The sequence below is a fragment of the Macaca mulatta genome, chromosome 1 (assembly GCF_049350105.2).
Source record: "Macaca mulatta isolate MMU2019108-1 chromosome 1, T2T-MMU8v2.0, whole genome shotgun sequence".
Classification (NCBI taxonomy): Eukaryota; Metazoa; Chordata; class Mammalia; order Primates; family Cercopithecidae; genus Macaca; species Macaca mulatta.
This window is the reverse complement of record NC_133406.1, coordinates 72,101,919-72,129,340: the sequence shown is the minus strand read 5'-3', so window position 1 is coordinate 72,129,340 and position 27,422 is coordinate 72,101,919. Positions and strand designations below refer to the sequence as shown.

General features: G+C 41.0%; 1 protein-coding gene across 3 annotated transcripts in view; it reads left to right on the top strand.

Moving 5' to 3' along the window:
• The window catches only part of PTPN14 (protein tyrosine phosphatase non-receptor type 14), a 204,797-nt gene that overhangs the window by 123,130 nt on the left and 54,245 nt on the right, over nucleotides 1-27,422 (top strand). For all 3 annotated transcript variants that reach the window (XM_015116347.3, XM_077986828.1, XM_028853190.2), the window contains 3 exons: nucleotides 14,987-15,084; nucleotides 17,929-17,996; nucleotides 27,336-27,406. In XM_015116347.3, the coding sequence (XP_014971833.2) occupies nucleotides 14,987-15,084; nucleotides 17,929-17,996; nucleotides 27,336-27,406 (237 nt within the window). The remainder of the gene's footprint in view (nucleotides 1-14,986; nucleotides 15,085-17,928; nucleotides 17,997-27,335; nucleotides 27,407-27,422) is intronic.

Below are 27,422 nucleotides of genomic sequence, written 5' to 3'. Positions count from 1 at the left end.
AGTTTTCGTAGAAACAAGAAACTTTAAATGGCAGAAACGCATGACTTAGTAACTCTGTTATTAATTGCACTAACTTATTTTTTCTCCCCAGTCTTTTTAGTGCATGCCTTTTGATAAAGTTACACTGCAAAGACCATTTTTAATGTTACTAAAAATGATGGTGTTTTTAAAGTATAGTGATTTGATAATAGGACTCAAGTGGGAAGAAAGGAAATACCCTTTACTTGGGTCTTCCAGAGATTTTGCTAAACCCTGGGTGAGAGCAGTGTTTCATTTCCCGATTCCTACCACCTGTCCACTTATTCACTGCACGTTTACTACATGGTCTCGTTGCCATTCTTCATCTGGACTCAAAAATCAAATAATAGAAATCAGATGGAAATATGTGTGGACTTCATTCTATAAAGATAGTTCTTTTACAAAAATAGGAGCCAGAGGATTTGAGGGACAGGGAAGAGGAAGAAGATGATAAAAAGAAAAAGGGAGAATCCATTATTATGTCAAAGATACTTCCTTTTTTAAAATGATTGGATCAAATGTTTGACTGACGTGGTTTGATGACTATTTTGAACGTATAGGTTTTAATGAAAGATTATGTGGTTATAATTTTTAAAAGACCGTCAAATCCATTTCCCCCAAATCTATTTTGTCTGTCCGTTTTCAAAAAGTGAGAAGTCTTTATCTGAAAGGTTTAGTTTAGTTGCTCAGGATTCTTTCTCCCATACACCACATCCAGCCTTCAAAATATGTCTAGATTCTGACTACTTCCTTCTGTGTGCACTGCTAGCTCTCTAATCCAGGCTGCTGTCATTTTTCCTGGCTGGCATCTCCGCTTCCACCCTTGCCCCTCACAGTCCAGTGTCTACAAAGCAGCCAGTACCATCTTGTTAAATGGGTATCCGTTTGTGCAGCTCCTTTGCTCAGTACCTTCCTTCCACTGGTTTGCCATCTTAGAGGAGTCAGAACCCTTACTGTGCCCTGCGAGGCCTTTTGTGGTTTGTACCACTTCCTGCCTTTTCTGTCAGCCCAACAATTCATCCTCTTGCTCACTCTTTGCTACACTGACCTCTTGACCATTCATGAATGCACCACACTAGCTCTCCTGAAAGCCTTTCTACTTGCCATTCCCTTTGTTTGAAGCGAAAACCTCCATCCCCCAAATATCCACAGTGCTAGTTCCTCATTTTTTTTTTTTTTCAGATCTTTGTTCAGAGTTTGCTTTTATCAGAGAAACCTTTCTTGACCACCTCCTACCTTGTTACTCTCTGTGTCTCTTGCCTGCTTTTTTCTCATTGGACCTATTGTTTATTTACTTGATTTTTGCTGTCTTCCCCACTAGACTGTGAGCTCCATGAGCATGGGTTTCATTCACTGTGATATCCCTAGTGCCTAGAATAACTCCTGGCATGTAGTGGGTGCTCATTAAGCTTTTGTCAAATGGATGGATAAATAAATAATGGAATATATGTATATGTACATTTCTAATATTTTACCAGTAAACTAAGTAGGTTTACTTTTTAAATAAAAGTTCTATAAAAAGATAAGAAATCATTATACTAATATTAATAGAATCTGACAGCTTTTATAATGATTTCTACCCAATAGATTTTGTGCTGGTTTTATGAACGTATTAACAGATTTTAGGAGGCCATATATTTTCTGCAATCATAATTTTTTTTTTTTTTTTTTTTTTTTTTGAGACGGAGACCCGCTCTGTCACCAAGCTGGAGTGCAGTGGCACGATCTTGGCTCACTGCAACTCTGACTCCCTGGTTCAAGCGATTCTTCTGCCTCGGCCTCCCGAGTAGCTGGGACTACAAGTGCGCACCACCATGCCTGGCTAATTTTTGTATTTTTAGTAGAGACGGAGTTTCACCATGTTGGCCAGAATGGTCTCAATCTCTTGACCTTGTGATCTGCCTGCCTCAGCCCCTCAAAGTGCTGGGATTACACGCGTGAGCCACCATGCCCAGCCTGTAATCATTTTTTTTTTGGTTTGTTTTTTTAGGAAAAGCCCGCTGAGATTATTTTATTTTATTTTTGTTTTGAAAGAGAGAATTTGAATACCTACTTAGTACTTCTTTTCTGGAGAGTGCTCTCCTTTGAATATGGTCTGATGCCCACAGGGTGTGCCCCATACAGCCACTGACTGCCCCAAACTGGCATCCTCCCTGGGCTTCATGCCCCTGAATTTTTGGTCCCCAAAGAAATATTTAATGTGCTCCTATTCTGGTTTCTAATGAGAGAGTTTTAAGTTCTTAAGTCTAGGATGAAAAGGAGGAATGTGTTTATAGCAGCCTTCTTTCATGAAATGAAAGAATTTCTCTGATTTGGGAATTACAGTTTTCTGCTTGGCAATCCCCCATCCCTCTACCCATGTCCTAAACAAAGGGTTTCCTTCTATTTATGTGTAGTCACTTGTCACTTTGGCCATCATTTTTTTCACTAGGAAGTTACAGTTTCTAACTTAAAGTGTACTATGTGTCAAGAGTTACAAAAGATGATCTTGTAGAAACTGAGGCAGTTAGAAAAGTAAAACTCTAAAAGAAGAAAGGATGTTCAAAATGATTTTTAAATTGCATTTAACAAATGAAGCATCTCCTCCTTTAACTCTAGAGTCTCAAGAAGGGTTTGAAAGGAAGAATTGTGGAGAGACATTTCCATGCTTGAAAATATCAAGCATGATTTTGGCAGAAATCACAGCATAGGAAGATACTAGATTCTTGGGCAGTGAGATGTTTGCTGATTTGGGATTTTATCTTTGGCAGTTGTTGCCACATTTGAGGGCTTCAGCTGCTTTGAAGATTCTGCAAAAGAAAATCATTCATTCATTTCCAACATTAAAAAATCATTATATTGTCAATGAATTCATGTTGTGATCTGTTTATAGCCTTCTGTAGTTTTTTTCTCTTCTTCCTTTTTTTTTTTTTTTTTTTTTGAGATTTATTCTCCAGGCTTGTAGAAACTATAGACTAACCTACTACACAGGCATAACGTTGTAATAAAAGAGCACTTGACTATAAAATCAGAAGACTTGGCAAGTCGCCTACCCCCTGGGAGCCTCCATTTCCCCGTGGATAAACGGGACTCACAGTGGCTATCTTGCAGGGTTGTTGCGAATATGAAATGACAGGAAATATTATACATGACAGTTCTTGGAAAACAACTCCACAAATGCAAAGTACTGTCATTGTTAGTAACTATTTGAAGGCTCTGATTTCTTAATATCTAGAGAAATTGATAAAAATTCCAATTGTGGAAAATTCAATTCTTCCAAAGCTTTTGATAGACATGTGGTGTGTTTTTATTATTTTTTTCATAGTACACGAGGAACAACGTAAAGTTTCTTTCAGCCAGTATGTAATTAACCATCTTTTAAATATGTGGACATAATAATAATATCCTGCTTTAATGTAAATACATAGTAAGGTAGTATGAGGGGGGGAAATACAAACATGAACAGAGCAGTTTTATAAAACAGCAAAGGAGACAAAAATAGATGAACATAATTAACTGAGTTGTTTGATCAGTACCATGTTAGAGTTACAAAATCAATGGGAACACAGAGGGCAGAATGAGTTTTTCCAATTTGTTGACTGGGTAAAGGCTTTATATTATGTAATGCCTAGAGTATAGGTGGTTTTGTTTTTTTTTTCTTTCTGCTGAGTCCAGTGTTGTTTTATGCCAACTATTTGGGTGGCTAACTTCCAAAAAGCATTATTTTTTACCCACTGGGTGTCTCTGAGTCAGTAAATGATCATAATGCTTTTTGTGCAACTACCAAGTCCAGGATCATCTACTGAGTCTGTGAATTATAGAATAGAGAGAGGAGGTTTCTACCTTCAAGGTACTTCTGGGCTAGTAGGGTGCTAAATAGAGATGGATGGGATGGACCTGGTGGCCCATGCCTGTAATCCAAGCACTTTGGGAGGCCAAGGCAGGTGGATCACTTGAGGCCAGGAGTTCAAGACCATCCTGGCCGACATGGCATAACCCCTGTCTCTACTTAAAAAAAAAAAAAAAAACAGATGGATAGGCATGTTATCATTACAAATGCATAAAATCTATAATATCGAATTGCTATGATTGGGGAGAGGTTGAACACGGATCATAGTGGCCACATGGAACGTGGGGTGGGCAGGCCGGGTGCGGTGTCTCACACCTGCAATCCCAGCACTTTGGAAGGCCAAGGCAGGCAGATCATCTGAGGTCAGGAGTTCGAGACCAGCTTTGCCAGCGTGGTGAAACCCCATCTCTACTAAAAATACAAAAAAAAAAAAAATAATAATAATAAATTAGCTGGGTGTGGTGGCACACACCTTTAGTCCCAGCTACTTGGGAGGTTGAGGCAGGATGGGAGGCAGAAGTTACAGTGAGCCAAGATTGTGCCATTGCACTCCAGCCTGGGTGACAGAGCAAGACTCTGTCTCAAAAAAAAGAAAGAGAGAGAGAGGGAAAGAGAGAAAGAAAAGAGAAAAGCAAAGAAAAGGAAGGAAGGAAAGAAAGAAAAAGAAAGAAAGAAAAGAAAGAAAGAATTGTGGAGTGTCTCAATTGTCTCACCACAGGTCCATGCTATGGAAATTAAAGTCATCCAGCAGGATCTCTGAAGTATCTCTCATATTGCCGACTTTTGAGCAGATAGCCCCTATTTTGCTATTTCTGATAAACATTCCATCCAGCTTTTGTGTTTTTTTATGTCTGTTTTCAGATGTTCTTTTAATATGGGTTACTTGTGTGGTACTCTGATTTTATTTATTTATTTATTTATTTTTGTAATACAGAGTCTCACTCTGTTGCCCAGGCTGGAGTGCAGTGGTGCAATCTCAGCTCACTGCAACCTCCACCTCCCAAATTCAAGCATTTCTCTGCCTCAGCCTCCGGAGTAGCTGGGATTACAGGCACCCACCATCACACCCAGCTACTTTTTGTATTTTTTGTAGAGACAGGGTTTCACCATCTTGTCCAGGCTGGTCTTGAACTCCTGATCTCGTGATCCACTCGCCTCGGCCTCCCAAAGTGCAGGGATTACAGGCATGAACCACCGTGTCCGGCTGGTACTCTGATTTTTTGTTGTAACTGTTTTGTTTTGAAACTGAGTCACACTGTGTCACCCAGGCTGGAGTGCAATGACGCGATCTCTGCTCACTGCAACCTCTGCCTCCCAGGTTCAAGCGATTTTCCTGCCTCAGCCTCCCCAGTAGCTGGGATTACAGGCATGAGCCACCATGCCTGGCTAATTTTTATACTTTTAGTAGAGACGGGATTTCACCATGTTGGCCAAGCTGGTCTTGAACTCGTGACCTCAAATGATCCACCCACCTTGGCCTCTCAAAGTGCTGGGATTACAGGCATGAGCCACGCCTGACAGGTACTCAGATATTTTTAAGCTGTGACTATGAGAAAATGTGCCTTCAGTGACTAAGAGAGCATGGGGTGAGTAGGGGCACCTGTAGTGATGAAACACTAAAGCCTGGAAGCCAGCAATTAGAAATTTTCAAAATTTAGACTGGCCAGTAAACAAAGCATCAACCAAAGTTTAAAGTTAGGCTTGGCTGGCTCTTAGGGACAAAACTTGGAAAGTGGGCTCATGGTTAACAATGACAGAGATGCTGGAGTCAGGAATGTAGATGGCACTCCCATCCATACACAGTCTGTGGTCCCTGGCAATGTGCCTAGCCATATGACTTAACATGGGCTGGGAATTTCTTTTTCTTTATCTTTCGTTTTTGCAGGGGTGTTGCGGGAAAACAGTCTCATTCTGTTGCTCAGCTTGGAGTGCAGTGGTGCGATCACAACTCACCGCAACCTCCAAACTCCTGTGCTCAATTGATCCTCCCACCTCCACCTCTTGAGCAGCTGGGACTGTAGGTGCATGCCACCATGCCCAGCTAGTTTGGCTGTCCTTCCTTCCCCTCCCTGTCTCCCTCCCTCCCTCCCTCCCTTCCCCCTTCCCTTTCCTTTTTTTTTTTGGGGGGGGGGGGCAGGGGTTTCACCATGTTGCCCAGACTGGCCTGGGCTGAAGCACTCTCCTCACCTCAGCCTCCCAAAGTGCTGAGATGACAGACATGAGCCTCTGCTTTTGGCAGGAAATTCTATTCTTTCCATTTTTGTCATAGTCTCAAGGGACATAGAATTAAGGATTTACTTCCATTGCCTCATTCGTTCATCAAACATTTATTAAGCATGTAGTATTTCCTACTTGTTTCTGGGACTTCATCGACAGGGAACTGACATCTTTTAGCAGTTGCTTACCTGTGAAAAGGTAGGGACTACCTTTAATTAGGGATTCTAGGGAAGAACTCGTGCCCATTCACAGAGATTATCTTCTTGCCTTTCATTTGTTGATTTTTATGTATTTTATCCTTCAGACCAGGCATATCAGTAATAACAGCACTGTACTTCCACCTGGTAGCTCACCAAAGCTTCAAGGATGTTATGCAGAATCCTTAGCCGGGAACCTGGCTGTTTACCAAGAAGACAAATCTTTGGGCAATTGACTCACCCAGCTTCCAGATATAATTTCACCTCCCTTTTCCCACAGTGAGTTGTAGGTAATATTATGAACACACGATTTTCAGGGCAGGCAGATGTGTATTTTGAGCTGATGAGTCAAGACATATTTATTGCTAGTGTAAGAGGGATGAGGCTCCGTAGTTGACAGCTGCAATTTAGAGGAGTGGTTTTGGTTGGCTGATTAGCATGGAGCATTGATGTTCCCTGATCTGTGCTCCTTTTGTCCACCTGGTTTAATGCTGTTGGTCTCTGACTGTGATTCATCCTTGAGTTCTTTCTTTGCTGCATGGTAGCTCAGAGATCAGTTTAAGTCGTTTAAAAATAAACATTTCACACTGAAGGAGTAGTATTGCTCTGTGCATAAAGACAAGTTTCCCAAGACTTACTGCTTGAAGTGTGATGAGTTCCATTTCTAGAATTTTTAGGCACTCTTTCATATTATAGAAATAACATCTAATAACTTTACAAGGAGGTAATTAATATTCCTCCCTTTCTCCCTCCTTTCTTGTGTCTTTGTCTCTCTGTCGGTATTTCATCTACTCCGAAATGTTTATTGAGCATCTACTTAGTGCCAGGTACTGATCACAACAGAGTTGGGGAGGTGCTGGTGCCAGTGTAGGAGAGGCCTGGGGGAAGTATAGTGGAGGATGTGAAAGGATTCACTAACTTGCTGAGAGGGTTTGGGAAGCTTTTGGAGAGGAGATACATTTCATCCGAGCCTTGGAGCATGGACAGGTGATTGGGCGAATGGAGGAGGATAGGCAAGGGTGATTAGACCAAGGAAATGGCGAGGAGGCAGGAAACAACATGGCAACTATGGGGGGCACCACACACTTATGACAGCTCAGGTATGGGGTGTGTGGTGAGACATGAAGTTGGAAAAAAAAAAGTAGTTTTGACTGGATCATGAAGAGCCTGGTGTGCTGTGTCAGGATTTTGGATTTTTTCCCGATTAGGATCATTGGGTGTTTTGTTCTTTTTTTTTTTTTAAGCTAAAATCCACGTAACGTCAATTCACCATTATTATTTTTTTTTCTTTTCACCCTGTCTTATGGTCCTGAGTAAATCCATCATTTTAACCACTTTAAAGTATACAATTTAGTGACGTTTAGTGTTTTAACAAAGTTGTGCAGCCACTGTCACTGTCTAATTTCAAAATGTTAGCAGGCATTCCTCAGCCTCCTTTTCCCTCAGCCTCTGGCAACCATTCATCTATTTTCTGTCTTTATGAATTTGCCTATTCTGGACATTTCTTATGAATGGAATCACACAAAATGTGATCTTTGTGTCTGGCATCTTTTACTTAGCATAATGCCTCAAAGTTCATCCGTGTTACAGCATGTATCGATACATCATTCTTTTTATGGCTGAATAATATTCCATTGTTTGGAGAGACCACATTTTGTTTATCCATTCATCAGGTGTTGGATTTTGGGGTTGTTTCCTCTTTTTGGCTACTGTGAACAACATTACCATTCATGCATCAGTTTTTGTGTGAACATGTGCTCTCAGTTTGTATGGCTATATACCGAGGAGCATAATTGCTGAATCATGTGATAATTCTATGTTTAACTTTTTAAGGAACTGCAAAACTTTCCCAAGTCATTAGAGATTTTAAAGACAGATCAAAACAGACTCATTTCATTTTAACATCAAACACTTTAGCACAGTATTTTCTTTTGAGGCTAAGTATTTCTACTTCTGTTGGCATGTTTTCCTAGTTCAGGGCATCATAGCCCTCAGCAGGGAACCATGTCAGGCCCTTTTAAATCCTATGGATTGATTGCTGTAAAGAAATCTGTACCCAACAGCATAGGATAGGACAGAAAGAAGTGATGTCAGGGTATCCTCTCTCCCTCTATGATGTATTTCAGAAATGAGTTTTTCTTTTCTAAACAGAACCCCTGATTAGATGATAGGCTACTATTAGGGAATTTATTATACTTATAAACAGTACTTGGATTCCCTGTAATTTGTTATAATTAATGCAAGCGTTCAAGAGCAGAAAGCAAGGATCAGGTCGTGACATGTCTTTCTCTTTTGCAACACCTTGCTATCATTGGCCGTTTTTCACTAGTTAAGGCCTGTGTGTCTTTGTATGCATTTAAACAAATATTATCCTTTTTAGGAAATAATTGCAATCCTTCGGCTCGTTGAAACTGAAGGAATCTTACTGAGAAGTTGGGTGTCTCTGGCAAAATAGGGTATTTATTGATCACTGAATGTTGAAAACTTCTAGACTTGAATGTTTGCCAAGAAAATCTTGTCTGTATTTGGGTATATGCACATGGTTTTCTTCTCATGCATGTACACGTATTAGCTTATAGTGCGAAAAGGCTAGAAGAAAAACTTTCCCTTTTAAGGGTATCCTTGCTAGAGTTTTAGTTTTAGCTTTCCCTTTTGTTTGTGTTTTCCCCCTCCCTTTGGGGTTATTTCAGTTTTGCATAGTCGCAGGAGTATTCGCTTTGTAGTTTGTTAGACAGTGCAGACTTTTAATTGTCAGCTTAAACAGTTATTAAATGTAAAAGCTTTTAGATAGTGCATGGGTCAGGTACCAAACACATTATTAGACTTTAATAGTCATAAACTGAAATTCTTCTCAAGAGTTTTGAGGATAGAGGGATGGAGGGAGGGAGGCATTCAGGTTTATCTGGTTACATGCCTGCATACATAGTATTTATCTGGTCCTGGCAGACTGAGAACAGCATGGGCCACCCTGTCCTTTATCTAGATTTACAGCTGTGAACACCCGCTGGAATGGATGGAATGTGCTGGTTCCCTCCTGTGGGTATCTCTGTCAATCTAAGATTTAAAATTATTCCCCTTTGCTCTCCTGTACCCCGGGACTCTAGGACTACTTGTCCTCAGTTCCCTCTTTTTTGTCTTTTATAGTAGAGAAACGTTTCCATTTGTTTCCGTTTGCAGAATATCACATCAGCCAGAAAGCAATGCTGTCTGGCACTTTGGTACATGCTGCACTTCGGAGAACTGGGTTCCAGTACATTCTAGCAAGATTCCTCTGATATTGCTAGTTATGAAGGAAGTTTTCTAGTGAGGAAAGCACATTTTAAGTCTTGCCCTGCTCTTAGTAACAATGACAGGACAATTTCTCTTTCTGGTCCATAAAACACTCCAGTAGTTTTATGGAAAGGCTTCAAAAAGTGAAGAATTTAAGGATGGCCCCGCTCTCCAAATTGTCACATCCCTCCTGACCATGCCTATGGGGAGAGATACATTGGTTTAACTAAATTTGAACTCTAGAGGAGGGAAGAGCAGACCGGGAGCTGTGTGTGATGATAGTGACTCTGCAGGTTGGTAGTTACAGCTTACAGAATGCTCTCACTAACCTGTTTTTCAAACTAGAAAAGAAAGTTTTCTTTCTCGCTCAGACCTCCCTGAGCAGTAGGGGCAGAAGGAGTAATGAATGAATGCTGATATGTGCTATTAAATTTGGATAACATTTTTTATGATCCATAGTATAGAAGCTACTCAGTGCAAACGAGTAAAGACTTGTGTGTGACACTGATGATGACTTGCATTTTACTTTTTAAAAATCTGCATTTAGAAATATATACACAGAGGGCCCAGTTTGTACCTGCTGTTGGACACATCCGCTCCTTCCACGTAGGAGCCTACAATCAGAAACTCTGGTCTGTAGATTTTACTTCTATCCCTCTATCCGTCTTTGAAAGTTAACAAGTAGTTAAAATGTATAACTCAGTCTCCTTTCCCTTCCTTCTATCTCTGGAGGAGAAAAGTGAAACATCCCAGAGGCTGCTGCCAGGAGAAAAAACAGACCTGAATAACCACTGGCTACAGTATGAAACATGTCCTGTAATAGGATTTTATGGAAAAGTTTCTCATTTCAACATTTGCCTCATACGCTGTAGCACAGACTGTCTCAGTGGGGTTGGGGAAAAGCTTGGTGATGGAAGCCCTTCCTTAGAAGCGTCATAAAAATCACCGGGTAGTAGTGTTTTATTTTCGCTTTTATTTTTATTTATTTATTTATTTTTAGATGGAGTCTCGCTTTGTCACCCAGGCTAGAGTGCAGTGGCACGATCTCGGCTCACTGCAGCCTGTGTTTCCCAGGTTCAAGCGATTCTCCTGCCTCAGCCTCCCGAGTAGCTGGGAATACAGGCGCATGCTACTGCGCCCAGCTAATTTTTGTATTTTTAGTAGAGACGGGGTTTCACCATCTTGGCCAGGCTGGTCTGGAACTCCTGACCTTGTGATCCACCTGCCTCGGCCTCCCAAAGTGCTGGGATTACAGGCGAGCCACCGCGCCCGGTTTCGCTTTTATTTTTAGACTTCAGTGAAATTGGTGGCTTTCCCAGAATGGGCAGGGATCAGATCCTGCCTTCGCCACTGTGGTTGTTCATGCTCAGATCTGGTTCTGGCCTTGTCTTTAAGGAAGCAGTATTACCTTGGACAAGTCATTCTCCTCCCTTAACACAGCTGCCTTCTCTAAAAAATGAAAGGATTGGACTGGGATTTTAAAAGTCCTTCCCTTGTTAAATCGCTTAGGCTCCATCATGCTGCAGTGATGTATGACCCCCCAGCCTCTTTGGGTTTCACAAACAAAGGTTTATTTGCTGCCCACCTGGCAGGTCCACTGTGGGTTGCCTGAGGCTCTGCTCCCAGCCGTCTTTGCCCAGGGCTCAGGCTCACTGAGCAACCTGCCCTCCCTGCTCACTGCAGGTGTCAGAGCAAAGGGAAGCAGAGGCAGAGAACCCGTCACTGGCTCTGGACACTTTTGCTTGGGAGCAACAATTACTTCCCACTTCTATTCTCATGCATTGGCCCCAAAGCTAGTCCCAGGAGTAACGAGGCAGTTGGGCATGACCCTGTTGGGAAGGCAGCAGACATCTGGAAGCGTGGCAAGGGCCCTGCTCTGTCTTCACCATTCTGTGACTTACGCTGAGCTGTTGCATTCTGGGGTGGTAGTATGACCAAAATCAGATCCCAAGGCTTTAACCATTTTACGTGGCTGTCTCCTGTTTGGGGCACATCTGTTGAACTGGACCTGGAATGAAGATTTCACTTGTGGGGAGGGGTGGAGGAAATATTTTAAAAGCAACACCTACCCGGTCTCGGAGTTCCTGGTGCCTTATTTGTAGTTCTGTGGTAACACAGCCCATGCCTTTCAGAACACCACACAGACCTGCTCACTCTGAGAAGAATGAACAGAACCTCAAGTAAAACACAGTTGCAGACGTGCTGAGATAAATTCCTCATACATGAATTTAAAAGAGAACATAAAGATTTTAGCAATTTGGCCGGGCGCGGTGGCTCACACCTGTAATCCCAGCACTTTGGGAGGCCGAGGCTGGCGGATCACGAGGTCAGGAGATCAAGACCATCCTGGCTAACACGGTGAAACCCCGTCTCTACTAAAAATACAAAAAACTAGCCGGGCGTGTGGTGGGCGCCTGTAGTCCCAGCTGCTCCGGAGGCTGAGGCGGGAGAATGGCGTGAATCCAGGAGGCGGAGCTTGCAGTGAACTGAGATCGCGCCACTGCACTCCAGCCTGGGCGACAGAGCGAGACTCCGTCTCAAAAAAAAAAAAAAAAAAAAAAAAAAGATTTTAGCAATTCATCTCTAAATTTTGAAGATATTGTTATGGGGTATAATTTGGAAGGAGTCCTTTGATACTGCCGTCAAAAGTACTGAAGACTCTGTTGATTTGACCCAATAGGGCATTTTTTCAAACTCCTAGGGGAGGAAATAACTTGGAAAAGTCACTTATTTTCTTACCATCGGATGGGGAGTTTCCAGATAGATGAGGCCCCCAGAGACTAGGTGATAGCATGTTCGTTCCCAGTAGTCATGCGTAATAACACTTATTATTAGGACACCTTTTAAATTTTACCCCGAGAAATCTGTATTTAATAAAAAGTTAATCTTTAAAAACAAAATTTAAAAATTTAAAAATATAAAAGTTTACCTTTATTCGAGAAGCATAATTATGTTCACTAATTCTTAGAGGAAGAGCAGAATCCTAACCTAAAACCATTCATTGGGCCTCAAGAGTCAGATGGACTATTTCCAGGTCTCTGAATATGAAAAATATTAAAAAGTTTTCCTTGTGAGCTTGGATTTTCAAAGAGGATCTCTTTGGAAAGTTGGCAAATACTTACTTTCCTGGCATGAAAATTGTTTTTTTTTGTTTTTTTTTTCCTTTTCCTCTCCACCCAGAACTGTGACAGGGTGGAGTATACTTCCATGAAATTGCATGTTTCCAAAATAGAATTCACTGTTATATTTTACTACTGTTATAATTGAATCGCTAATGAGAAATAAGCAAAGAGCAGGCATTCTAGAAATAGAATTTCAACTCCTGTTGTCAAATTTAGTCACCATGTTCGATAGAATTATCATATTTTATAAAACTGCCTTTTGTGCAAAATTGTACCAGCCAAACAATTTCCAAAGTGGTTTGAATTTCATTCTCATTTCTGCAGTCTTACATAGTAATACCCACAATCTCGTGGTAATGGCACCGTATCATTGCTGCTGTTTAGATTCTCTCCTAGTTTGGATGGCTTCCAGGAGAGAGCCCTGCTTTCTTCAGCTCCTTATTTTTATATTCCAGCAAAATCCTACATCCAACCTACATGATTAGAAACGTTCCTGGTGTTCCTTGCTAGTGGATTGTGAGTCACTGTTTCCTAGGATAGAATGGATCTGTAACAGAACTTACTGACAAATTATAGAAGTAATAGCTATAGATGAAAGTTGGAAGCAGCAGATTTTTAAAAACTAGAGCTATTGTTTTCGTGGCAGATTAATTGGTTACTGGTCTACTTCCAAAGGTATTCTCTAATAAATTATCTTAACTGATCATTTTCACCTCCAAGGTGACAGGTAACAAAGTTCTGCCTCTGGCAGATAATGCCAGGATAATACCTTTTCAGATATTTTACTCCTTGGTTCTTAATCACTGAACCCTTAGTTAGTACACTAGAAAAAACATGGTCACAGTGGTCAAAAAGATATATGCATCCTTGTAAGGCAGAGACTGTTGTGGCACTCTCCAAGATACTCCTCAGCATCTGGCAGACTTACGCCCATAGAAAGTGCATGATAGCTATGGGTTAAAATATCTGTTTGGCTTCCTGGCTTAGAGAGCAGCAAATAAGTCAAAACCACACCAGAAAGATGAGAAGGAATGAATGGCATGAGGATGAGATTCAAACGTTTTATAATTAGTAGGAATCGGTGAAATCTACCATTCTTTGCTACCTTGAGATTTTGCTTTTTGTTGTGCTTTGTGATTTTTTTCTAGCCCATATTAGGTTTGACTAAAAAGGATTTTTAAGAAAGTCCCAGTGTTTGCCCTTCTGATTTGAGTATAGGTTTTTCCCACCAAAGAGTGGCGTGGTTGTCTTTATTCCGTTCAGTACACCCAAGAGGAGAGAAGAAGTGTGGGACGCGACTGGAGTGTGCACAGAGCCCAGTTCCTTCCCTCAAACAGACATTGGATTGACTTATGTCTAATGATGCCTATGACATCATCATTGGAGAGCCAGCAGTAATTAGCTCTCAGTGCCGATTGCCTCTCTCCAGGAAAGTTGGGCTTTGGTTCACTTCTGGGTTCCCTTGATTGAGATGCCAAAGTGAAGTTAAAATACAGAGTTATAGTTACCAGGAGCAAAAGCATTGTTAGCATTTACCAGGAATTAATGCTAGAAAAGTGTGATTGTTGTAGTTGTGACTATGTGTTGAGAGTATGGTCAAAGGAAGTGGAGTCCTGGGAAATAAACGTCTTGAGTGAGAAGTTTTCTAAATGTTTTAGGTAATTCTAAGAGTGCTGTTTTATTGGTAGGGAAACAGTACACTGTGTTAGCTCCTGAGGGCATTTGTCTAGTCTGAGACTTGATGTGTTTGGGCCTGATTCTGTCCATCTGTACTGTGCTGGTTTGAGAATTTACTTCAGTTTGGAAAGTTGCATCAGATTAGATTTTTCTGATTCACAGATGTGTAAGGTCAAAACTGTATATCATTTTGTAGTGGAATTACAAATTACGTGTCCTCTTTGTGATCTGCCTACCAAACTTTTGAGTTTGAAAGGCGATGTGTTTCTAGAATGCACTCAGGAACGCACACTGTTGAATGTAACTTTGGCAGTCGTGTTGTCGTGGATCTCCAGGTGTGCAAAAGCATTTTCATTCTTGGACTCTGTTATGAAGACCTGGTCCTTATCAGTAGTTTATCCTGCTGGCCTGCAAATAAGTGATGTGATGAGAATCCTCTGAAGCTCAGAGTGAACAGGATGTGGCACCTGCCACATCAAACAAAGATAAACACAGGCAGAGGTCACTTTCCATCTTTTATAGAAATGGCCTTTATCAGCATCACGGGCATATCCTGCTGTGTACACAAGGTTTTACATCTAGAGGCATCTGTGTTGTGGGAATCTATTCCAAGTATGTGTTTTTAAGGTTGTTTGTTCCTCTATTCCCATGAACAGATATCAGTATTATCTGCAAGTCAAAAAAGATGTGCTTGAAGGGCGATTACGATGTACATTGGACCAGGTGATTCGGCTAGCCGGCCTAGCTGTGCAAGGTAAGACATAGTTATGAGCAGCATGTGAAATTCCATTTTCTGTTTGATCATGGTGTTACCGTCCTCTCAGAGTGAGAAGTTAGATTTACTTAAATGATCCCTTAGTAATGCTCCCTTTTTATTTCAAGTTATCTTACGTGAAAAATGCAAAGTTAGTGATTTTTGGTGGCCGGGTGGTAGATTTCTCAAAGCTGTTTGCAAACTGCTCTTGCTTGTATAATTACAGTTTTATTTGAGGAAATAGCAGCTTTTATTCTGCCTTTAATTAAGGCTACATTTCAGGGTTTGTGGAGCATTTTCTCAGAATTATTCCAAGGCACAATGTGGTCATATTCTGTGGCTTGATGCTGCAAAGGTGTTACTATCACAACTTCTTGGAGTGTGATAGCTTTAAACATTATGGTATAATGTATTCTAATGCCATTAAAAAGATAAATTTAAAATCCATGATTGTAACATGAAACAACAAATGTGTATTGGACTGAGTTTATCTTCCAACCCATCCTATATAGGTTTATATTACATAGCTCTCTTTTGCCTTCTCTAAATTGTTATGTGTGGAACTTTATATGTATATTTTATACGTTATGGTTTATTGAGTGGTGGCTTAACCACCTTCGGTCATATTGAAAGCAAGATAGGCTGGTGTGGTGGCTCACGCCTGTAATCCCAGCACTTTGGGAGGTTGAGGTGGGCGAATCACTGGAGGTCAGGAGTTCGAGACCAGCCTGGCCAACATGGTAAAACCTTGTCTCTAATAAAAATACAAAAATTAGCCAAGCATGGTGACACACGCCTGTAATCCCAGCTACTCAGGAGGCTGGAGCACGAGAATCGCTTGAACCTGGGAGGTGGAGGTTACAGTGAGCTGAGATCACACCGCCACACTCCAACCTAGGTGACAAAGCTAGACTCTGTCTCAAAAAGTAAAAATTAAAATTTTTTTTTTTTAAAAAGCAAGAAGATGGTAATATAGTTTTTGAAAAGAAACTTTTCCTTTTAGTCATTTTCTTGAAAACCAGGTTCTCTGCAAGTGTGAACCAGCCAGCAGCTGGGTCCTTGCTGCATGGACTGTTGTTTTAGAAGATGTGAACTGACTTCCCATCCCAGACATTGGACTGAATTGAATTATCTCAGATCTAAATGTCTGAAGAGGCATCCTGACCTCTTTCATTCTGAAGTATTAACAACTTAACGATTTCTGTTAGAAGTACAATTTCTATACCGTTAGCTTCTGTTGTAATTCTGTGGATGGAAACAGGCAAAATCTGATGTATCACCTCGGTCTGCTTAAAGACTGGAGGGGAAGAAACAATGGCCAGTTATGATAGAGAAATCAGAGGTAGCATTGTTGAAATAATGGGGAAGATCAATATGTCCCTCATTGTCAAATTGGGTCTTTCTCCTTTTAAAACACTTCGTTGGGCCAGGTGTGGTGGCTCATGCCTGTAATCCCAGCACTTTAGGAGGCCAAGGCGAGAGGATTACTTGAAACCAGGAGTTTGAGACCACCCTAGGCAGCAAAATGAGACTATGTCTCTACGAAAAATGTAAAAATAAAAAATTAGCCCAGCATGGTGGTGCGCACCTGTAGTCTCAGCTACTCAGGAGGCTGAGGTGGGAGGATCGCCTGAGTCCAGGAGCTTGAGGCTGCAGAGGGCTATGATCAGTTCACTGCACCCCAGCCTGGATGACAAAGCAAGACCCTGTCTCTAAAACATAAATAAATAAATAGATAAATAAAAAGCTTTGTTTATTGCATGTACTCTTTCCTCTCACTACTTTGTCATTAGGCTTATTATGGGCATCCTGGATACTGGAGGATCCTTGAGGAATTTGATGAACTTCCTCTGGATTCCCTTTTCATTGGGTCCTTGAAGCTAGCTGTTCAGTCTGATGAAAGGTCCTCTAATCCTTTGCAAATAACTTTTTTTTGAGAATGCTTATTGGGTTTTTAGAAAGATACATCAACAGAAATAGAAGTTGTGGTGGAATGTGATAACCAGTGATTGAACTTGGAAATAGGCAGAGCGAGTGATGTTTGCTATTCTTGAATGCTGCACCTAATTGGTAATTTGTTACGTGCTGAGTTTGTAGGTTGATGTTTATTTTTTACTTTCTCAGCAACTTCTCAGCATTGGTGCATGGTGTGTGTATCCTTTCATCCTATATCTCTTGTTGCCTTAAAGATACCTGGACCCATTTCTATCTGATGCTAAATATTTTACATGAAATTAAAATTTCATGCAGGTTTAGTTCTTAGAAGAGGAAGCAACATAAGAAGACATTTATATATTTCATTTTGCCTGTGCTCAAACTGTACCATGGTGACATGAAAACAGGGAAAACAATTCTTGGCATCTTGTAACATGTGAAGTTATTTAGGAGGTAGAAAGGTATTTGAGGTTGCTTGCCAAGGGTGTTTTACAGTGGGAATTTCCAGCTGCATATATATTAAAAGATACAGATGGGTTCTTTAGTACTCCAGATTAACCTTGAGTTTAAAAAGTCCCCTTGGCAGATATTCTTAAGATACAAATTGATGCATATTTAACAAACAGACAAGTATAGGTTTGTTTAAATTTTTTTAAGTGGCCTTTATGAATTGTTTTTAAATTTCTTCATTATTTCTAAAAAATCATGTAGTGATGCTTACATGCTGATATTTACCATACTGTTAGATAAAAGTAACTACGTCAAACATACCTTGGCACTATTTTTATTTAATAATAGTGAGAAATAGGATGAAATGTGAAGAATGATGTGGTGATGAGTTTGCCCTATTTTATTCTATCTTTAATTTCTTATAATAAATACTACCCTTCCACCTTCTTTTCTTCTCAGCTGATTTTGGAGACTATAATCAGTTTGATTCTCAAGATTTCCTCAGAGAGTATGTGCTATTTCCTATGGTAAGTATAATTTCATTTTTCGTAATTTTCTACCTTCTTTGGACATTTAGTTCTTTCCTTTGAAAATTTCAGGATTTTACATACGCATATTCCCTGGGGAAAAAGTCGATGTATTTATAAAGTAGGGGCAAGTTTTATAAAACACACTGAGAAGGTAAAAGTACCTCCTGCCTCAAGACACTTCCCTAATTTCTTTTTCAGATAGTTTCTTATTAGTATATAAAAATGCTACTGATTTTTCTATGCTGATTTTGTAACCTGAAACTGTACTAAATTTGTTTCTCAGTTTTATCAGTTTTTTTTGTGGAATATTTAGGGTTTTCTACATATAAGATCATGTCATCATCAAGCATAATTTTACTTCTTCCTTTCCTATTTGGCTGTTTTTTATTTCTCTTGCCTAATTGCTCTGGCTAGGACTTCCAGTACTATGTTTAATACAAGTAGTGAGAGTTGACAGAAAACAATTCCATTTACAATGATATTAAAAAAACAAAAACCAAAAACCTAGGAGTAAATTTAACTGAGATGGTGAAAATTCTGTATGCTGGAAACTATAAAACATTGATGAAAGAAATTTAAGATGACACAAATGGAAAGATACCCCATCTTCATGGATTGGAAGAATCAGTATTGTTAAAATGTCTGCCAAAAGTAATCTACAAATTAATGCAATCCCTATCAAAATTCCAACATCATTCTTCATGGAAATAGAAAACAATCCTAAAATTCATATGGAATCACCAGAGACCCCAATTAGCCCAAGTAATTTTGAGCAAAAGAAGTAAGCCGGAGATACCACACTACCTTATTTCAAACTGTATTTCAAAGCTATAGTAATTAAAACAATATGAGACTAGCAAAAAAATAGACACAACGACCAATGGAACAGGATAGAATGCCCAGAAGTAAATCACACACATCTATAACCAATAGATTTTTCAACAGAGGGGCTGAGAACACACTGGTGAAAGGGCGGTATCTTCAGCAACTGGTGCTGGGAAAACTGGCCATCTACATGCAGAGGATTGAATTTGGATCCTTATCTCACTCTTTGTACAAAAATCAATTCAAAATGTATTAAAGACTTAAATGTGGCCAGGCACAGTGGCTCACGCCCATAATCCCAGCACTTTGAGAGGCCTAGGTGGCCAGATCACAAGGTCGAGAGATGGATGCCATCCTGGCCAACATGGTGGAACCCCATCTCTACTAAAAATACAAAAATTAGCTGGGCATGGTGGCGCACGCCTCTAGTCGCAGCTACTCAGGAGGCTGAGGCAGAAGAATCACTGGAGCCCAGGAGGCGGAGGTTGCAGTGAGCTGAGATTGTGCCACTGCACTCTAGCCTGGTGACAAAGCAAGACTTTATCTAACAAAAAAAAAAAAAAAAAAAAAGAAAAGAAAAAGACTTAAATGTAAGACCTGAAATTATAAAACACTAGAAGAAAACATGGGGGAAAAGCTACATGGCATTGGTCTGGGCAGCGATTTCTTGCATATGACCCCCAAAACATAGGCAACAAAAGTAAAAACAGATAAATGAGATTGCATCAAACTAAAAAGCTTCTGTACAACAAAGGAAACAACAGAGATAAAGAGACAACCCCCACATTGAAAGAAAATATTTGCAAAATTATACATCAGATAAGGGGCTCAAACTATATAAGGAGCTCAAACTACTCAACAAGGAAACAAATAGCCCTATTAAATAATGGTCAAGGGACCTGAATAGACATTTCTCAAAGGAAATACACAGAAGGCCGACAGACATATTAAAAATGCCCAGTATCACTAATCATCAGAGAAATGCGAATTAAAACCACAATGAAATACCACCTCACATCTGTTAGATTGGCTGTTATCAAAAAGATGGACAATAACGTGTTATTGAGCATGAGGAGTAAAGTTATTGAGCGTGAGGAGTAAAGTCTTACTGAGCATCAGGAGTATTGAGCATGAAGGGTAAAAGATAACAAGTGTTACTGAACATGAGGAGTAAAGGAGGTATAATTCCAGCCATTTTGCAAAACAGTTTAGAGGTTCCTTGAAAAATTAAAAATAGAACTACCATATAATCCAGCAGTCTCACTTCTGGGTATGTATCTAAAGAAAATGAAATGGTATGTCAAAGAGATGTCTACACTCCCATGATCATTGCCACATGATTTGTAATAGCCAAGATATGGAAACAACCTAAGCTCTCACCAGCAGATCAATGGGTAAAAATGTGGTGTATACACACAATGGAATACTATTGGGCCTTAGAACAGAATTTTGTCATTTGCCATAAGATGGATGAGTGTAGAGTACATTATGCTAAGTGAAAAACCCAGGCACAGAAAGACAAATACTGCCCAATCTCACTTGTATGTGGAATCAAAAAAGGTTGAATTCATAGATGTAGAGAGTGGAATGGTGGTTCCCAAAGCTGAGTGTTGGGTGGAAGGAGGAAATGTTGATCAAAGGGTACAAAGTTAGGAATAAGTTCTGGTGATGTATTGCACAGCAAGGTGACTATCGTTGATAATAATGTGTATTTCAAAATTGCTAAAAGAGTAGATTTTAAATGTTCTCACCACAAAGAAATGATAATTATAAGAGATGATGGATATGTTAATTAGACTAACTTGCCCATTCCACAATATATACGTGGGTCACAACATCACATTGTACTGTAAATAGATGCAATTATTATTTGTCAATAGAATTAAAGTTTTGTTTTGTTTTAACAAAAAAGGCACTTCCCTGCTTTGCTTCTCTCTCTCCCTCGTTTACTCTCTACCCTCTGGCATGCTGGCTCTTTTTTTTGTCTGAACGTACTGAGCTTCTGCTCACCCCAGAGCCTTTGTATGTGGGTTTCCTCTGCCTGGAATGCCCCGCTGCACATCTTTATGACATTCACGTCTCAATTCAAATATTACCTCCCAGAGAGCTCTTTCTTTCCTTGACCCCCTGTCCCATACACCCTCACCATCCTTCCTGTTAAATCAGTTTTCATATGTGTACTTCTGTATCTGACATTATTCATTCTTATGTATGTACATAGGTATGTATTTATTACTGTCAGCTAGAAGGTCAGTTCTATGGTCTTTAAACAGGAATCCTGTCTTGTTCACTGTCATCTGGCACACAGCCTGTGCGCATAAAAATTTTAGAATGAGAGTGGGTGCGGTGGGTCATGCCTATAACCCCAGCACTTTGGGAGGCCGAGGCGGGTGGATCGTGAGGTCAGGAGATCAAGACCATCCTGGCTAACACGGTGAAACCCTGTCTCTACTAAAAATACAAAAAAAAAAGAAATTAGCTGTGTGTGGAGGCATGCACCTGTAGTCCCAGCTACTCAGGAGGCTGAGGCAGGAGAATCGCTTGAACCTGGGAGGCGGAAGTTGCAGTGAGCCAAGATCACACCACTGCATTCCAGCCCGGGCGACAGAGCAAGACTCCGACGCAAAAAATAAAAAATAAAATAAAATAAAATGAATCAATAAACTAAAATGCCCATTCCTGGGTTGAAGTAAAGGTAGACTAGATTTTAACCCCTAGGGAATTTTTGTTGGTTGGTTGGTTGGTTGGTAGCTTCAGAGTAAAAGAGAAGAGTGTTAATGAGGAGGGATTAAAAAATTTTGAGCCGGGCGCGGTGGCTCACGCCTGTAGTCCCAGCACTTTGGGAGGCCGAGGCAGGTGGATCACGAGGTCAGGAGATCAAGACCATCCTGGCTAACACAGTGAAACCCTGTCTCTACTAAAAATACAAAAAATATTAGCCGGGCGTGGTGGCAGGCGCCTGTAGTCCCAGCTAATGGGGAGGCCGAGGCAGGAGAATGGCGTGAACCTAGGAGGCGGTGGAGCTTGCAGTGAGCCGAGATCATGCCACTGCACTCCAGCCTGGGCGACAGAGCAAGACTCCGTCTCAGGAAAAAAAAAAAAAAAAAAAATTGAAAGCCATTTTAGGGAACAGCTATAACCAATCAACATTCTGGCTCTGGTTTCAGAAATCATGATTATTCACTGCTTATTTTTTTGGTCAACTCTTTCACCCCAAGCACTGACCTGAGTGACTAACACCCAGGGGATGAAATTATATAAGAAATGGTGCTTGTTTTCAAGGAGACTACAGTGTGGTTGGTTAAATAGGAAGTTTGCAAAATCAGAATAAAGAGCCAAGTGTGATAAAGTGTCTGATAAATTTTATGTGGGAAGAGGTCACATGCCCTTGGGGGATTAGAGAAGGCTGAAAGACCAATGGCATGTGAGCTATTAGGCAAAGAGGTAGGGAGCAAGGAATGATTTAGACAGAGAAGGAGCAGAGGCAGTGTGGCCTGGGTGTTCAGAAAGCATCCACTGGGTGGTTTGACTGTAGCTACTGGAGGGGAGTTGTGGCAGATGAGACTGGAAACTTCTGAGGAGTTAGAATGCATGGGCACCTTTGAGGTCTGCAGACCCCACACTTTGAGAACTGCTGGATTTGAGCTGGCCAGCTGGGAATCCGTTTTAGTGTTTTGGGCAAAGGATATAATTTAGGTGTTAGTGAAAGAAAAACAAGAAAGCAAAGCAAGGGATATTTTGAAGTAAAATAGGCAAAATCTGGCAACTTATCGGTGATGGCATATGGGAGAAATTGGAGTGTCTGGTGACAAAGGTTTTAGGTTTTGAGAGACTAGGATAGGTAAGTCTAGAATTATCCATATTAGTGCATGAGGTCAGTCTAAATTGGTCCAAAGCTGACCTTGTTCTTAATGGTTAGGGAATATTGCACATCTCTAACTTTTCATGAATAACTCCATTCTTTTTTTTTTTTTTTTTTTTTTTTTTTGAGATGGAGTTTCACTCTTGTTGCCCAGGCCGGAATGCAGTGGCACCATCTCAGCTCACTGCAACCTCTGCCTCCTGCCTCAGCCTCCCGAGTAGCTGGGATTACAGGTGTGCAGCACCATGCCCAGCTAATATTTTGTATTTTTAGTAGAGATGGGGTTTCACCATGTTGGCCAGGCTGGTCTTGAACTCCTAACCTCAGGTGATCCACCCGCCTCGGCCTCCCAGAGTGCTGGGATTATAGGCGTGAGCCACCGTGTCCAGCCTCCGTTCTTATTTTATTTCCCTCCAAGTAAACAGTAGTATTATCTGCTGTGCCTGCTGTTTTCATACCTTGTTAATTCTACTCATTAAATGAAACTCCAAAGAGATTAACATATTACTTAGCAGAGAAATTCTTCATAGGGCTTAATGTCAGTATGCTTGAGTCAACATTTCTAATGTCTCAGAAGCTCATCCCAAAAGTCAGGGTGTTTCCCAATGTGCTTGGTGGGAGGAAAGTGAGGCTCAAACTTAGAATTTTAGAGTGTGTACATTTTTGCGTCAAATGGGGTAGTTAGTAAGGGTGGGTTGATAATTTCGCACATTTTATTCACCTTACTCTCATTAAAGGCCTTTATTACATTGCCTTTAGGAAGAGACCAGGTTTGGGTGCTTCTCAGAATTTTCAAAGGTGATTACCGGCATGATATTTATGAGTTTGTAGATGGTAAAATGCTCTGACAGGTTAAAGTGCTATGAAATAGTAAAGGAGTTATTTTGTACATTATACCTCTTTCAGAATAAGACTGTGTTTCCACTAAACAATAGGCAAATCAGATATGTGAACAGCATAGACTTCATAATCTCGTCACTGGACAGACAAATGTTGACATTGTTATTCTTGGATCTAAAATGGCTCTCTTTGGGGTGGTAGCCGCTAACCATGTGTGGATATTTACATTCAAATTTAAAGTAATGCAAGTTAAATAAAATTAAAAATTTAGTTGCTTGATTGCATTGGCTACATTTTTTTTTTTTTTTTTTTTTTGAGACAGTCTCACTCTGTCACCCAGGCTGGAGTGCAGTGGCGCAATCTCAGCTCACTGCAACCTCCGCCTCTCGGGTTCAAGCAATTCTCCTGCCTCAGCCTCCTAAGTCCCTCCTGTGACAACAGGCGTGTGCCACCACGCCTGGCTAATTTTTGTATTTTTAGTAGAGATGGGGTTTCGCCATGTTGGCTAGGCTGGTCTTGAACTCCTGGCCTCAAGCGCTCCTTGGCCTCCTAAAGTGCTGGGATTACAGGCTGAGTCACTGCAACGGCCTTGGCTACATTTTTAGTGCACCGTAGCGGCATGTGTCTAGAGGCTACTGTATTGGAAAGCTCAGGTATGGAACATGTTCGTCATCCCAAAAAGCCCTGTTGAACACTGAAGGTGATGTGGCAGAGGCCTTATCTGAGTTGTGAATATTCCTAGACTTTAGTTATTGGCTGTCCACTTTCAGCCCCTACCCCTGCCCCATTGTATCCTGGGTGCACTGTGGCCTGTGGCTGGCAATTTCATGGCACCTTTGCTGAGCAGTGCTGTGACCCTATCCTAGCTGTGCCCCTTATTGGCTACATGACTTTGGGTAAGTTATTTAACCTTTCCAAGCCTCAGTTTTCTCATCTAAAAATGAGAATAACAAACCTAATTTCGTTGTGAGCATTAAAGGACATAATACTTGTGAAATACCTACTATGAAATATATAATACAAGTTGCCACATGGTAAATTCTCAACAACTGTTTGTTTAGTTGTCATATTATTATTGTTATTAGCACTATTATTCTGTCTCTATGTCTTGCAAATATAAGGCCGTTGAAGGGTGTGCTTTCCAGGTAACATCACTCTATGCTTTTTTTTTTTTTTTTTTTTTTTGTTATGTAAGCAGAGCACAGGCAGAAGGTACAGTGATTGTTAATCAGCTCTGTGTAATTAAACTTTTGTTTGACAACATGAAATTTACATGTTGCATAGTGAGTTCAGTTCAAGAAGCATGTATTTATCACTTACTATATATTTAGCCCTTATAAGCTGTCATTGCACAGAAGCCCTATGATAGGCCCCTTAAGTGATATGAAGAAGAATTGCTGCCCTTGAGGAGCCTATACTCTCATAGAGGGTGGGAGACAAGGATCAAGGATAAGACGAGTATACACATAACCGTGTAAGAAATGCAGTGGGCAGAATACGAGAGGAGACATGCATAAGGGGAAGAGGTAGGTCAAAAGGCGAAAATGCTTATGTCCAGCTGGGGAGAGAGGAGAGCCCTATTAAGGGAAGTGGTAGCTGAGACATGACCTAAGGATGATGTGGCATTTCACACTGCATGATGTGACGGGATGGTTCTCCCAGGGGGGATGAGCATGTAAAGGCCCATCCTTTCCGAATGGAAATGTAAAAGCAGTGTGTGTTAGAAGAGGCGTTGGCCTGGGACTTGACCTCTTGGGCAAGGAGGTCTGGAAGGGGAAGCTGAATCACATTGAAGAATGGTCTGCATGCCAGGCCCTGCTGTTGACCTTGCTGAGTAGGCCAGGGGTAGTCTTAGAAGGGTGTAAACTTTCTGCTTGGTTCCACTGGAACTTTCAAAGAGAATGCATTCCTTTGGTGGGGGAGGGAAGATAGGATGAATGGCTGTGTTTGATCTTACAATGTAACCAAATTTGTTAAATGGCATTTCTTCAGCAGAGAAAAGAACAAAGTCAAGTACACAGAGCGCTCCACAGGTGTGTGGCTGTGTACAGGCATGCGCTCTGCCATTTTTCATTCCCACAGGGCCACGCTCACACTCTCCCTGGTGGGGCACATACCTCAGGGAGGCCCCAGGTGCAGATGGAGGCGGTTAAGTTGAGAACAATAGCAGAAGGGGTACCTCTGGGCTTCTTCTTTTTTAAAAGTAGGAAACAGAGATTTAATGGAACACTTTTTGATCTTCACTTTATTCTCTTGCCACATGCCCTTCATTAGCTTTTCAAAATTAATGGGGTTTTACTCAATCCCTAGATGCACACACATAGCTAACTTTGTAAGTCTTGTGGTATCCTTGTTACTCCACAAGATGAAACTAAAAATGTTGAGCTTATTTCTTATCATGAACTTGAGTCATTTCAATGGATGGCTAAATGGGAAACCACAAATTAATCAGTTATGTGAAAAGTAAGAGCTGCCATAATTCCCTGTCTGCTCTAAAGTTTCTCATGAACTCTAGAATTAGCAGGACATGCAGAGCTATGGAATTTTTAGCATATAATTATGCCCTTGCTTTCCAGTTTTAAAATATATTGATTTTTCACATTTTAACGATTTGAGATGGGATGTTTTTCACAGTTTTGAGGTGTACATTTTTAGGGGTAGTGTTGTCATCCATGAAAAGTTAAATTGGAGATGAAATCTTTATATAAATCGTATTTTAGAATCAAGGGAATGGGGCATTTGTTATGATTTCTGCCAAAATATCAGTCCCTACCTCCCTTCCTAGTAGGATGGTACCCACATCAGGGTGTAGCTCAGACTTCCTTCTGACATCCCCTCTGAAGCTCACAGGAAAACAGTGCCCATCTGTGCCTCTGTTGGTGCTTACTAGCCTGGAATATGTGGGATCTGCTGCCCAGGAAAGCTAGAAGCAGCTGGCCTGGGACTTGAGCCCCAGACCACCACAGGCATGAGACAAACTCTAGAATCTCTACCCCTATCGACTTCTCAAGAATGAATTGCTTTGGTCTGCTCATTTTGGATTATTCCTCTTGATTCCATCTCACCATCCTAAGCAGTGCTTCCCTGGCCAGTGTTTAGCAAGCCCATTTCCATGATGTCAATCCTCCCACTGTGGTGTTTCGGAAGGGGAGTTGGGAAAAGATGTGTGTAATCGGTTCTTCTGAGCCCACAGTAGTCAGCACATCGCGGGTTTCAGGGACCTGGGGTTCAGCTGACTAGTGAGCTACACACCTGTTGCCTTACAGAGCTCTCTGGAGATGTTTTAGCCATCATGGCTTCCTCTGCCCCCATGACCATCAAGTAACATCAGAATGAGCCTACTCTGCCTTCAGCGGTTTTGAATGCATTTCCTGGTATACAGAAAGGACTGGCACAGTCCCTTTCTAGGCTCAACTTTTGAAGGGATGATGGCTTGGGAACTCATTGGCCTATACCCCAAGCATTAGAAATATGTAAGCACATGCAAAGCATTTTTTATAAATGTACATCTGAGAAGCAGGCGGATAGAGAAGAATAAATGAAAAGAGCTATTCCCCGGGACCACAGAACTTAGGGGGCAACCCAAAATATACCTGGAAATAACCTGTTATAATGGAGAGCCATGTTATAACAGTAGAAATCATAACTCACATCTAAAAATTACAACCTTTAATTCTACAGCAGTAAAGGAGATATTGAGGAAATGTGACTAATCAGGAACATCTGAGGAAGGGAGCTTTTAAGGTTTACAATCAAAATAGCAAATGCCCACACCCTCGTGTGACCTTAAGCACTTTCTATTTTTATAGGATTTGGCCCTGGAAGAGGCTGTTCTGGAGGAGCTGACCCAGAAGGTAGCCCAAGAACACAAAGCCCACAGGTAAGGCAGGCAGAGG